The sequence below is a fragment of the Schistocerca gregaria genome, chromosome 7 (genome assembly GCF_023897955.1).
Source record: "Schistocerca gregaria isolate iqSchGreg1 chromosome 7, iqSchGreg1.2, whole genome shotgun sequence".
Lineage (NCBI taxonomy): Eukaryota > Metazoa > Arthropoda > Insecta > Orthoptera > Acrididae > Schistocerca > Schistocerca gregaria.
The window spans coordinates 406,442,250-406,456,990 of record NC_064926.1 but is presented as its reverse complement, the minus strand read 5'-3'; the positions used below and the strand labels follow the sequence as shown (position 1 = coordinate 406,456,990).

Sequence of the window (14,741 nt, the reverse complement as noted above, 5' to 3'; positions counted from 1 at the left end):
ACAACTACATAGAGCTGTTGAAATACTTAAGCTTTCAGATCGTGCAACAACACCGTTTAATTATGGAAGTCTGTCAATGTTTTATCACTCGACCATCTGTCGCTTCCAGTCGATACACCGTAACTTCCCATTGCTTATGGAGATCACCTTGGTGTTGCACCCTTTACGTCCACTCTAAAGTCGATATTTATTACTTATGGTTGATATATTCCACAGGTTGACGCTATTGCTATTTCTACAGCAAATGTCACAACACATATGAGAGTGGCTGTACAGGAAGTAATCATCAGATTACAGCAAGCTTATCACGAGATCGTACGCATGATAGGCGGCTATAAACGATCATTTGGTGGCACTCGAGTGTTATCTGATATGTGCGAAAGTTTATAAGCTGACAACGAGTACCTTTAGAGCAATAGATACCAACATGATGGCTCCTGTGACGATACGTCTGGAGCTGTTAGGAATTGTGTGTCTACTGGCGACAGCAGCTGGTAGAGAGGTCAACCAGTTCCCGGAGGGCTTCCTGCTGGGAGCCGCCACTGCCTCCTACCAGATAGAAGGCGCTTGGAACGAGGATGGTAAACGGCACAATGTTCTATTTTATCTTAGACATTCGTTAACTTCAGGACGATTATGTTCCTGAAGATCAGCAAAAGACAGTACAACAAATATACTTCGGGTTAGTGCTCCCACCACCACCACCACCATCATCATTACCACCACCCCTACCACCACCATCATCAAGTATATGGTGATGGAATTGGAAGAAAAATCAGCATTGGCCGTATTTAGTTATTATCAGCAAAATCGCTTTTAGATCACTTAGTTACCATCCTCAGTGCCGTAATATGTTTATGTGATCGCTCTAAGCTTGTGGTTATAGCTTGATACCAGTGCCTGCCAATTTTAATTGTATATTATAGCACTGAGAATGGTCACTAAGTGACCGAAAATCGATTTTGCCGACAGTAAAACAACAAAATACGACCAATGCTGATTTTCCTTCCAATTCTATCCACTATTTGGTTGTGGTACATCGTTGGTGGACACAAGTAAATAAATAATTTTCATGGTACTACAAAGAGCTAAACAAGTATCATTGAACACAGTTTTAAATTTTTAAGAGCTTTATGTTAAAAACTGTGAATTAAGCTTCTGTAGTCACACGTTCTTTAATGAGCAGAGTCTTGAAGTTTTGCCAACAAGTTACAACGGAAAAAATAATTTTCTCACTTCAAATTTGAAACCAAAGTCGAAATCCAAGCTTCAATCAAGGAGAATAAACACTTAAAAACTCTTACAGTGTACTTCTCTGAATAAGCATTGAGAGCCAACCGTAATGAAGTATCCAAGTGCGACAAGGATGGAAACTTGTAGCCTGACACAGTAGTTCTGTTATTACTATGTCTCTAAGAGCACGTCGCTGATTACTGATGAGTCCCAGCTGAGGAGGCGGCGTGCTGTCAGGAAGACGATGACACAGTCCTTGGCGTGGCGTAGTGAAGGTCTTGAGGTTGCTAGCTGCTACGGAACTGCTCTCCGGAGCTCGTGATCTGACATAAAGGCTGCCTGGCCGAGGGATACGCGCGGGTCTTTCTTTGCCACGTGACATGGCTGATGCATGAAGAGGTGCGACTTACCGACGTCTACAGTCGGCGCGTACGCCGCCTGCTGACCTGGCCGAAGTGCTGTTGACGTCCTTAGTTGGTCAGGTCGCGGAGTTCCAAATTTGTTGGAGTTTCATGTCGTATGCGCTGTTGGGACTGTGCCTGCTGCAACCGGCACGAATGATACGTTGCGCTTGGTGTTATCCGTGCCTTAAGTACAGGGCACCACGGCATTCGGTATCAAATGCTGGTATAGGGGTCCTGCAGACTTCCTTGTATTGATGTTTTAATCCACACAAGTACTTGTTCGTCAACGTAATTCGTATGTGTTCAATTGAGTCTACATCTGAATCTGTATAAACTAATACACACTCCGCAGGTCACGGAACGGTGAATAATGGAAGGTGTATTGTGCCGATGGTCGTCATTTCTTTTCCAGTTACACTCTCAAATGAATCTAGATGGAAAATTACTGCCTATTAGTTCGCGATCGAGCCCTCATTTCTCTTGTCTTCGACGTTTTTGCATGAGATAATTTTTAGTGGCAGTAGGATTCCTAATTGAGTTCATGGAGCATTTTTATAATACTTGCGTGCTTTTTGAACCTAGGGGTACAGGAATCTAGCAGCTCGTGTCTGAGTTGTTTCCTTGTCTTCTCTTAATACGGATTAGTAGGGGTCCGACATACTCAAAAAGTATTGAAGTCTGGAACTCATAGGTGTTCTATACACCGTTACCGTTATAGATGAGCTACACTTTCCTAGAGTTCAAGAAACACACTATAGACCATTCCCCTGTCCTGAAAATGATGTCAAGTGGTTATTCCGTTTCATGTCGCTTTGATTGATTACGTATAAGTATTTCATGACTGTATCAAGCAAAAAGCACAAAAGTTTTGTATTCAAATATTACTGGATTGGTTTTTCTCACTTGTATATTTTAAATTTTTACACATTTAGAGCAAGCTGCAATTCATCACATCAAATATAAATTCTGTCCTCTATCCTCCTTGTGTCACCCAATTACGACGCCTTTTCGTACACAACAGCACCATCGGCAAACAGGTCGCTGTTCGCCCTATTAGTCAGATAGCTTATTTATAAAGAGAGCTTATCAAGCTTCTCTAAGCACTCAAGAAGGTGTACTTGTCTCTGCCAAACACGCGAGTCTGTGAATGACACGAAGACAACGTACTCCGTTCTTTAAAATGAGTCTGGTTTTTTGTTCCGTCTCAACTGCACATTTTTAATCAGACTACTTGTTTCGAGCTCCTTGGATCATCTTCGGATCTAAGTAGCTGCGTAAGCAAACCGTTCTATCTGCTCAGAACCACATACCTAAGTAGATAACAACTTATATCCGAATATGATCCAGAGCCATCGAAGCATGTAATATAATTAAAAATGTGCAACTTAGACGGAACAATGGAAGAGAATTACCTTAAATACGCTGCCGGCCATTAAAATTGCTACACCACGAAGGTGACGTGCTACAGACGCAAAATTTAACTGCCAGGAAAAAGGTGCTGTGATATGCAAATTATTAGCTTTTCAGAGCATTCACACAAGGTTGGCGCCGGTGGCGACACCTACAACGTGCTGACATGAGGAAAGTTTTCAACCGATTTCTCATACACAAACAGCAGTTGACCGGCGTTGCCTGGTGAAACGTTCTTGTGATGCCTCGTGTAGGGAGGAGAAATACGTACCATAACGTTTCCGACTTTGATAAAGAGCGGATTGTAGCCTATCACGATTGCGGTTTATCGTATCGTTGGTCGAGATCCAATAACTGTTAGCAGAATATGGAATCTGTGGGTTCAGGAGGGTAATACGGAACGCCGTGCTGGATCCCAACGGCCTCGTATCATTAGCAGTCGAGATGACAGGCATCTTATCCGCATGACTGTATCGGATCGTGCAGCCACGTCTCGATCCCTGAGTCAACAGATGGGGACGTTTGCAAGGCAACAACCATCTGCAGGAACAGTTAGACGACGTTTGCAGCAGCATGGACTGTCAGCTCGGAGACCAAGGCTGCGGTTACTCTTGACGCTGCATCACAGACAGGAGCTCCTGCGATGGTGTACTCAACGACGAACCTGGGTGCAGGAATGGCAAAACGTCATTTGTTCGGATGAATCCAGGTTCTGTTTATAGCATCATGATGGTTGCATCTCTGTTTGGCGACACCGCGGTGAACGCACTTTGGAAGCGTGTATTCGTCATCGCCATACTGGCGTATCATCCGGCGTATTGGTGTGGTGTGCCATTGGTTACACGTCTCGGTCACCTTCTGTTCGCATTGACGGTACTTTGAACAGTGGACGTTACATTTCAGATGTGTTACGACCCGTTGCTTTACCTCTCATTCGATCCCTGCGAAACCCTACATTTCAGCAGGATAATGCACGACCGCACGTTGCAGGTCCTGTACGGGCCTTCCTGCATACAGAAAATGGTCGACTGCTGCCGTGGTCAGCACATTTTCCAGATTGCTCACCAACTTAAAACGTCTGGTCAGTGGTGGCCGAACAACTGACTCGTCACAATACGCCAGTCACTACTCTTGATGAACTGTGGTATGGTGTTGAAGCTGCATGGGCAGCTGTATCTGTGCACGCCATCCAAGCTGTGTTTGACTCAATGTCCAGATGGATCTAGGCTGTTATTATGGCCAGAGGTGGTTGTTCTGCGTACTGGTTTCTCAGGATCTATGCACCCAAATTGTGTGAAAATGTAATCACATGTCAGTTCTAGTATAATTTATTTGTCTAATGAATAACCGTTTATTATATGCATTTCTTTTTGGAGTAGCAATTTTAAGGGTGAATAGTGTATCTATACATGTGCTGAATCTCTGAAGACGAGTGTGTCGATTACAGTACTGGCTTATAATACGCAATAAATTTTGGAGTAAGTCATATATCTAAAATTTTGTTATGATGCTTCGTTAACAGTCTGAAGAGTGGCACTGTTTCCTGAAACTCAGGAATATCCAATCGTGCTTGTTGTCCTTCGTCCGTTGTTTGCAGGTTATCGTGCGAGAAAAGGGCAAGCTCAGATTTGGACGAGCTATGTTTTTTAAATGCATGCTGTTTTGTGGTCAGAAGCGTGCTCTGTATCGTGAAACCAGTGAAGAACTTCTTTGGATCATCTACCATCCATTCGCCTAGGTATATGACTCACCCAACAATTCATTTTCGTTACAGTAGATTTTTGTTCTTACACTCCAGTTTGTCATCTAAAACACAGATGTCTTCTACCGTCCTTCCATATACAGCAGCATTTCATTTTATTGTTAACTTCCGTTAATAAATTTTACGCTGTCGATAAATCACCTGCTTACTACCAAAGACAACTGCGATTGATTGCAGTCAACCTGTTTTCCACATATTTCGTTACATAGAGTGTCGGCATGATGCTTTGGTCTGCTCCATCACCATATTTGTCTCCAGCCGAACTCATATGGGACATCAACGGGCAACAACTCCAGCACCATCCGCAACCAGCATTAACAGTCCCTGTATTAACTGACCAGGTGCAACAAGGATGGAACTTCATCCCACAAACTGACATTCGGCACCTGTATAACACAATGCATGCACGGTTGCATGCTTGCATCCATCATGCTGGCTGTTACACAGGTTACTAATGTACCAGCATTTGACAAATTTTTGAATCGTTTACATATGAAATGAAATTTATTTAATTTTTGCTCTCCATTACGGTTGCGGTCATATGTGATGTCGCATCATGGGTTTTAAGTTTAGCTGGTTCCAACCTTTTATTGTCAAAGACTATTATTGATTTTACTGTCTGTACACCACGATATGTCATAAATTTCTCTTTATATACGGACAATTTAGATTTTATTCTGTGGCTATCTTCATTCACTGCAAATCAGACTTAGATCATCTGTATATAGGACTGGATTTAGTCTAGTGTCAAAGCCTAAAAGCAATTCATGTTATTCACTACTTTCCATTTACTGATCATTTCGTCTGTCTATATATTTCTGGTCATTGGTTTTGTAATTATTGATTAGAAATTTTGGTGACGAAATACAGACTTGCAAGAAAACTCATATCATTTTATGAAGTTATCACGACGCAGATTTATGCCTGAAGAAAAATATGAGAAGTACTGCACAAATCTCGCATAGTCGCTGGCACCAGCTTCTTAATGTTTGAAGTAGATCATTTTCAGCCAACGGAAGCATTTCATAAACTCAGTTTCGATTATGTAGGCCATAAACTGTCAAATCGGAATTCTTAAATTAGAAAATTTCAGATCTTCTATAAAAAAATGTATAAGATCTGGGTTTCTATTCGTCGATAAGACAATAGCTCAGCAAACGGCATCACAACTATTGTACTGACAAGCTACCAGTTTCAGAAGTGAAAACATATCTACGTTGTGTGGTCCCACCCACTCATCACTTATATGGTGCATAAAGGATGCTGCGTTCTCGGATCATTATTTAACGAATCAAGCAAGATTAATAGCTTTATTATAAATAATAAGACTGACAATACTTAACTTTGAACTTACAACTGTGTTGCAAGTGATGGTGACATATAAACAGTCAGTGTCCGCGTAAGCAACTGAGGTGCCGAGGCTGGCAGAAATGGCGCTTATATTCTCTTCGACCAGAGGGAGCTCCTGTCGTGGTGCGTTCTTTGTCAGCGGGATAATTGCTGACGTCATCTCACAGCCTTCTTTGCTGTTGCGTTCTTCATCTTCGTGCCGTCGCTTATCGTTACGCCGGAACATCCGTACACTACCACCAAACTACACAAATAAAATTCATTTCAACACAGTATTTTCCATCATGTATCTTGGCTTGACTCTTTACAGTATTTGCATTTTTTGATACCTCATGATAATCTATGTGACGACAACAGTAAAAGTACGAAATCTATTCATTTAAGTGCTTTCTTTCGCAAAAACCCATACTGCTATACGAAGGCAATTCATCTTTTGATGTGTTACCAAAAATTTCGAAAAGTATTTGATCGATTTCCTTCATTTTCTTACACGAAGCTCTAACAGACTTTCTGACGGACATGGGCTACATTTTATTTTAATGTATGTGTTGTGTAAGTCTACATACACTATGTAAGGGGACAACATTATTAACAAAAATTTCTACAACTTCTTAAACCATTTACTTCATACCTTCAACCTATGTTGCTGGAAAAAAAAATCGCAACACCAATAAGAAGTTGATAGGCGTGTTTCAACACTTGCAAGTTGATACCTATTCGGATTTGGCATCAATCGCATAAGAGTGGCGCTAGTACCACCACTATGTAGATGAAAATCTGGTTTCTTTTAAACACACGCTGTAACGGCCGTGAGAGATAGTTACCGTTGAGATTGGACGCTGTGAGTTGATGTCAGTCAAGAACGCCCCGGAGGAGACAAAGATGCCACTATCAACATCTCACTGAGTTTGGATGAGGTGGTGTGAAAGGCCTACAAGAAGCTAGAAGTTCCTTCTGCGGTAATGCAGAAAGACTTGGCAGTAATGTAGCAAGTGTACATGATTGCTGGCAGCGACATTCACGAGACTGCACGGTTGCAAGAAGACCAGGCTCCTGATGCCAATTGGCGATACCGAGAGGGAAGATCATCGTGTTCAGCGTATGGATCTGGAGCATCGTAGTGAATTTGCAGCAGCAATTTGAGCAGCTGTTGGCACCGCCGTGACACAACGAATGTTTGCTATTTTTTATTTGTATATTTTTTGTTGAGACATCAGTCTTCTGACTGGTTTGATGCGGCCTGCCACGAATTCCTCTCCTGTGCCAGCCTCTTCATCTCAGAGTAGCAGTTGAAAGCAACGTCTCTAATGGGTTTTTTTCCTCTATAGCTCCCTCTAGTACCATAGAAGTTATTCCCTCATGTCTTAACAGATGTACTATCATGCTGTCCCTCCTTCTTATCCGTGTTTTCCACATACTTGTTTCCTCTCCGTTTCTCCACAGCACCTCTTCATTCTTACCTTAACAGTCCACCTAATTTTCAGCATTCGTCTGTAGCATCACATCTCAAGTGCTTCGATCTCTTCTGTTCCGGTTTTCCCACAGTATGAGACAATGCTGTGCTCGAAACGTAATTTATCAGAAATTTTTTCCTCAAACTAAGGCCTAGGTCTGATATTAATAGACTACTCTCGGTCGTAAATGCCGTTTTTGCCAGTGTGATTCTGCTTTTGGTGTCCTCCTTGCTCTAACTTCACCTGCTTCGTGACCATCAAATCTGATTGTAAGTTACATGCTGTTGTCATTTCTGCTACTTCGCATTACTTTTGTCTTTCTTCGGTTTACTGTCAGCCCTTTTTCATACCATTCAACAGATCATGTAGTTCTTCTTCACTTCCACTGAGGATAGCAATGTCATCAGCGAACTGTATCATCGATATTCTTTCACCCTGAAGTTTAATGTTACTCCTGAACCTTTCTTTTATTTCTATCACTGCTTCTTCTGTGTACAGATATAACAGTATGAGCGAAAGACTACAGAACTGTTTAGCTTTACCCCAGTTTCCTCAGAATCTCGAACATCTTGCGCCATTTGACATTGTCGAACGCTACGAACATGTTAACAGGATCTTTCGTCGGGTGTTGGCAGAAAGCCGGCCGCGGTGGTCTCGCGGTTCTAGGCGCTCAGTCCGGAGCCGCGCGACTGCTACGGTCGCAGGTTCGAATCCTGCCTCGGGCATGGATGTGTGTGATGTCCTTAGGTTAGTTGGGTTTAAGTAGTTCTAAGTTCTAGGGGACTGATGACCTAAGATGTTAAGTCCCATAGGCTCAGAGCCATTTGAACCAGTTTTTTTTTTTTTTTTTTTTTTTTTTGTTGGCCGACCAACATTATAATAAATGAGAAGTATCAGTTTGCTTTTGTTCTACAATATTACTTTCATTGTGTTAACCGGTTTTCGGATTACAAGACCATCTTGAGACAAGTCCTGATTTATTTACAGTCTTGTTTCCGTTATTAGCCGAAACGTCAAAAATGTCGCCCTGGTGCCATAAAACCAAACTGATCGTCACCTAGCGCATCCTCAATTTCTTTTTCTGTTTTTTCTGTGTATTCTTATCGGTAACTTGGATGTATGAGCAGTTAAGCTGTTTGTGCGATAATTCTCGCACTTGTCAGCTCTTACACTCTTCGGAATGATGTGGATGACACTTTTCCGAAAGTCAGATGGTACATCGCCAGACTCATATATTCTACAAACCAACGTGAATAATCTTTTGTTGCCACTTCCTCCAGTATTTTCTTTATAATTTCTGATGGAAATATCACAAACCGCTTACTTCAACGGCTGCTAAGATCCGAACGCCTTGTAGCGTGCATTCCACTGGCCCCAAACCACCTCCATTTTCGACTTCAGTGGTGTCAAGCGTGAGCTCATGGGACGGCAGGACGGTTTGTCGTGTTTTCTGAGGAAAGCAGGTTCTGCATCGGCGCCAGTGACGGCCGTGTGTCGAATAGAAGCAGGCCAGTTGACGGCCCGTAGCCTACGAGACTGTTTGCTAGAAACACTGGACTTACACCTGGAGCTGTGGCCTAGGGCGACATCCGTAAATTTGTACTTCAATCTGGTGATTCGAATTTTGTGCTGTCATTCATCATGAACAGCATTCCAGGGGGCCTTTTCCAAAGGGATAATACATGTCCATATTCCGGTGTTATAATCCAACATCCTCTATAGAGTGTCGGCATGTTGCTTTGGTCTGCTCGATCAACGTATTTGTATCCAATCGAACACATGTGGGACATCAACGGGCGACAACACCAGCGTCATCAACAACCAGCATTAACAGTCCATGTATTAACTGACCAAGTGCAAAGAGCATGGAACTTCATCCCACAAACTGACATCTGGCACCTGTACAACACAACGCTTGCACGGATGCATGCTTGCATCCAACATTCTGGCTGCTACAGAGGGTATTAACGTACCAGCATTTCACATTTACAATCGCTTATCTTTCTCTTTCGTTAACCTGTGATCTGGCGATGTAAATCACTAAAACGTGATACCTAGATGAAAATATTCCCGAAATTTCATTACTCTAAATTAATTATTCTTTGATGTTGTGATTTTTATTTGTCAGTGTAAATAACATTTATTTAATACATACATACAAATGTAATTCATTAACGGATAATTTGTTTCCAAAAATTTCAAAAGGTACCGGGTGATCAAATAGTCTCTATAAATTTGAAAACTTAATAAACACGGAATATTGTAGATAGAGAGGTAAAAATTGACACACATGCTTGGAATGGCATGGGGTTTTATTACAACAACAGAAGTATTGCTAGACGCGACGCGTGAAAGATCTCTTGCGCGCGTCGCTTGGTGATGATCGGGTGGTCAGCCGCCACTTTAGTCATGCTTGGTCTCCCAGATCCCCTGACATCAGCCAGTGCGATTATTTGTTTTGGGGTTACCTGAAGTCGCAAGTGTATCGTGATCGACCGTCATCTCTAGGAATGCTGAAAGACAACATCCGACGCCAATGCCTCACCATAACTCCGGATATTCTTTACAGTGCTGTTCACAACATTATTCCTCGACTACAGCTATCGCTGAGGAACGATGCTATTCTGATCAGATGAAGCGCCATCTGTCGGACTTTTTTGGACGTATGTATTTTTTGGTTCTAATAAAACCCCAAGTCATTCCAAGCCTGTGTGTCAATTTGTACCTCTCTACCTACATTATCCGTGATTTATTCAATTTTCAAATTTATACTTACTTTTTGATCACCCGGTACTTTGACGATTTACTCCAGATTTGTACACGATACTCTAATGGACAATCGGACGGACACAAGCTCCATATTTTTAGTATATACAATATATATGTAATATGCAAAGGGGAGAAGTTGTTATCAAAAATCTGAAAATGTCCTCGACCGATTTACTTCATATTCGTAGACGATAGTGGAATGAATATCCGGACAGACGTAGGCTGTGGCACAAATTATATACACACCCACACAAATATACAGGGTGATTCAAAAAGAATACCACAACTTTAGGAATTTAAAACTCTGCAACGACAAAAGGCAGAGCTAAGCACTACCTGTCGGCGAATTAAGGGAGCTATAAAGTTTCATTTAGTTGTACATTTGTTCGCTTGAGGTGCTGTTGACTAGGCGTCAGCGTCAGTTGATGCTATGATGGCGACCGCTCAACAGAAAGCTTTTTGTGTTATTGAGTACGGCAGAAGCGAATCGACGACAGTTGTTCAGCGTGCATTTCGAACGAAGTATGGTGTTAAACCTCCTGATAGGTGGTGTATTAAACGTTGGTATAAACAGTTTACAGAGAATGGGTGTTTGTGCAAAGAGTAAAGTTCTGGACGGCCGAGAACGAGTGATGAAAATGTAGCACGCATCCAGCAAGCATTTGTTCGCAGCCCAGGAAAATCGACTCGCAGAGCTAGCAGAGAGCTGCAAATTCCACAATCAACTGTATGGAGAGTCCTACGAAAAAGGTTAGTTATGAAACCTTATCGTCTGAAATTGGTTCAAGCACTGTCTGCAGGTGATAAGATTAAAAGAATCGATTTCTGTGATTTTATCCTTGCTCAAATGGAAACAGATGAATCTTTCGTTTCAAAGATTGTGTTTAGTGATGAAGCAACTTTCCACACTAACGGGAAAGTCAACCGTCACAATGTCTGTATATGGGGCACTGAGAATCCGCGGGAAACAACTCAGTATGAACGTGAACGTTTTCTGTGCCATTTCAGCCAATAAAGTTTTTGGTCCCTTTTTCTTCGAAGGTGCTACTGTAACTGGACTACAGTATCTGGAGATGTAGAGAATTGACTGTTCCCTCAGCTCGAACAAGAAGCACAACAATTCATATTTCAGCAGGATGGAGCGCCACCACATTGGCACTTATCTGTCCGTAACTACCTGAACGTCAACTACCCGAGGCGATGGATCGGCCGCCAGGCAGCCCGTGACAGAGCACTTCATCACTGGCCTCCAAGAAGCCCTTATCTTACCCCCTGCAATTTTTTCTTATGGGGGTAAGGATATGGTGTTTCGGCCACCTCTCCCAGCCACCATTGATGATTTGAAACGAGAAATAACAGCAGCTATCCAAATTGTTACGCCTGATATGCTACAGAGAGTGTGGAACGAGTTGGAGTATCGGGTTGATTGATATTGCTCGAGTGTCTGGAGGGGGCCATATTGAACATCTCTGAACTTGTTTTTGAGTGAAAAAAAAACCTTTTTAAATACTCTTTGTAATGATGTATAACAGAAGGTTATATTATGATTCTTTCATTAAATACACATTTTTAAATTTGTGGTATTCTTTTTTAATCACCCTGTATATATAGTCTTAAATAACAGTGTACAAGATTCCTGTCCTGTTAAACCGACTGTGAGAAAAAAAAAATGTTGTACTCTGCTGTGAAAATTCGGCGTATTATTTTCTTTCTTGTAGTCAAACGAATTGGTTTCCCAATACAAATTCTGTCTCGCTATATGTATTGAAAGTAAATTTATATACACAACAATGTGTTGTTTTGTTTTCTTCCTCACAGTCGGATTTCATAGAAAACAGAAAAGTTGTGTTCATGGATTATCGGCTTATGTTTAGAATACTGCGGAATACGAATTTGCGATACAAATAAACGAAACTCAAGAGATCAGATTGGGGTGGAGGAGGAGAATGACAGGCTGGGGGGAAGGAGGACTCGGACAGACAGGGCAGGAGAAGGTGGAGGACGTGGATAAAGAGCGGGTGAGGAGGAGATAAAGGAGGGAGAGGGAAGCAGATTGGGATTTAAATCCAATTCCCAACCATTCTTGGCAGTTGTGAAGCATTCTCGGGTTTGCTAACTGTACAAAATAAAATCCTTGTTATCTATAGTGAGACTTCCTATTACCTTACAGGGAAAGGAGAAAGCATATGGGACCACATGCTGCACGAGCATCCAGAGTACGGCAACAACGGGGAGAATGGGGACGTGGCCTGTGACTCGTACCACAAGTACGCCGAGGACGTGCAGGCGCTCAAGGACCTGGGGGTGAGTACACACAACAGACGTACAGTGAGTGGACAACCATACTGAAACACCATTCCTGTGCCTAAGGTGATGCAGAGAGAGCACTGGCATTCAAAATAGCTTCCACCTGTCTCCGAATGGATAAATACGGGTTCTGTCTGCTCTTAAATAATGTCTTATACTATTCTTCCTGCAAAATAGTGGCCTGTCCTTGTAGCTTTGGCAGACGTGGATAGCGATTACGCATACTTTTCTCACAAGCAGAATAAAAAGGATCAATAATACTGACATATGGAATGTGTGGTGGCCAGGGGAGTTGCGAGAATTCATCCTTGTGCTTGCAAAATCAACCTGGACGATGCGAGCTATGTGAACTGCGGCCCTGACATTTTGTAACACAGCGTTATCATTGGGGAACAAACACTATACCAATGGTTGGACCTGAACAGCGAAAATGTTCAAATACTCCTTGACAATATGTGACATTCTAAAGGATCCATGGACACATGAAAAACCAAGAGTGGCTGCCGAAATCATCAAACCCCGCCATGTTTCACTCATGGGCCGTAAACTCCGACCAAAACACTTTTTTCCATTTCTCCATACTTTAGGCACTACGGCTTTGCCATCGCGTTTTCCTATTAAGGACATTTGTCTTTCACTGCTGTCGCCCTCATATTTTTCGTCACAATCCTCTTCAGTGACCGTCTGTCACAATGACCCAACACACGCTTTCGTTCGCTTGGTACCCTAGCGGATGATGTTTTTCTGCTTTCGCTGGATGCAGCGTAAATGGTCGACATGGTACTTCTTGAAATACCAGTTACAGTGTTTACTACTGTTATGAAAGTACTTATCACATGACAACCAACAATTTGCCCACATTCGAAGTCACTTAGCCATGACATAACCCACTCACAACTACACAGTACTCTGTTCTGCCGGCGCCTGACACTTTTAACGCATTGAGGACACAGGACAGGTGCCACTAGAGGTCAAACGCAAGCTCGGCTAGCAGCTTCGTTTATGTTTAAGCAAGCATTTCTCTCTCACATTAGAGTTCAAACGGCTTAACGTATAGAATGCTGAACAGGTATTAGCAGGGGACAGGGTGCTGGAACTCAATGTCGGAGCCCAATTCAGGAGAAAATATGACATAGCAGTACTGCACACTGGTAAAAACATCAACAGCCAGATTACAACAGCCGGCGTTTAGCCCCTAAAAATAAAAATGAAAAATACGTTGCATGGAAAAATGAGTTCTCAAGTACCTAATACGAACTGGGAGGGATCGTAAGTAGAGTGATATTTCGAAACTAAATTTAGAATCGAAGTCCAGTAACAATAATTACCTGAATCCTAAGTAGAACAGGCATCAAAGATTCACTCAGTCCCTCCGAAAAGGAACTGTAAGCAAACGCAATTCAAAAAATTTTATTTAATCGAAAATTACTCTGGAGGTAATCATTCAGACAGACGGTAAATTTAACAAACCTTCAGTCCGATGGGATTAGTAGAATCAGAAATATTTTACCTTTTATTTTAGAATAGTATGACTTACAAACTGTAATTTAAAGGGAAACGCTTTCTTAACAATATACGAGTGCATCAATGAGGCGCTATTTCGCTGTGGCACCCTTCAGAGAGTATAGGCTCTCCTGGCTGCACTGGACGATGACAATCCCTGAGGCACCGCTCGCCATGACAAAGAAAATATAAATCTCACTCTAAAATATACACACACAAAAAATTCACCACTAAGGGTGACGGTATTTGTCGAGCCACCAACCTTGATGAATATAAGACAGTAAAATATACAGCTAACCCTTCAATGAAAGCGAGGATTTTTTAAAAATAGAGATAAGCAGTGGCAGTTATTGGGGTTCATATGGCCGACATAATCTTTAAACTGTCTCGTAGGAAAGTGAAAATTAATGAAAGAACCACTCTGCTTTCCTTACCTAACCACAACAAAATTAGGCAACGGATCAGTGCTTAATTACACAAGACAATTCACGGAAGCACTAGGTAACTAAAAACCAAAGTACCCTAAGCAACACCAACTTTGCTGAATGG

The 14,741-nt window shown here is 42.1% G+C and overlaps 1 protein-coding gene across 1 annotated transcript in view; it reads left to right on the top strand.

Moving 5' to 3' along the window:
* The first annotated feature begins 371 nt into the window (after positions 1-371).
* LOC126281473 (myrosinase 1-like) overlaps positions 372-14,741 on the top strand; it is a 73,234-nt gene continuing 58,864 nt past the window's right edge. Inside the window, exons 1-2 of the mRNA XM_049980469.1 lie at positions 372-581; positions 12,553-12,686. Coding sequence (XP_049836426.1) covers positions 428-581; positions 12,553-12,686 — 288 coding nt within the window. The 5' untranslated portion in view covers positions 372-427. The remainder of the gene's footprint in view (positions 582-12,552; positions 12,687-14,741) is intronic.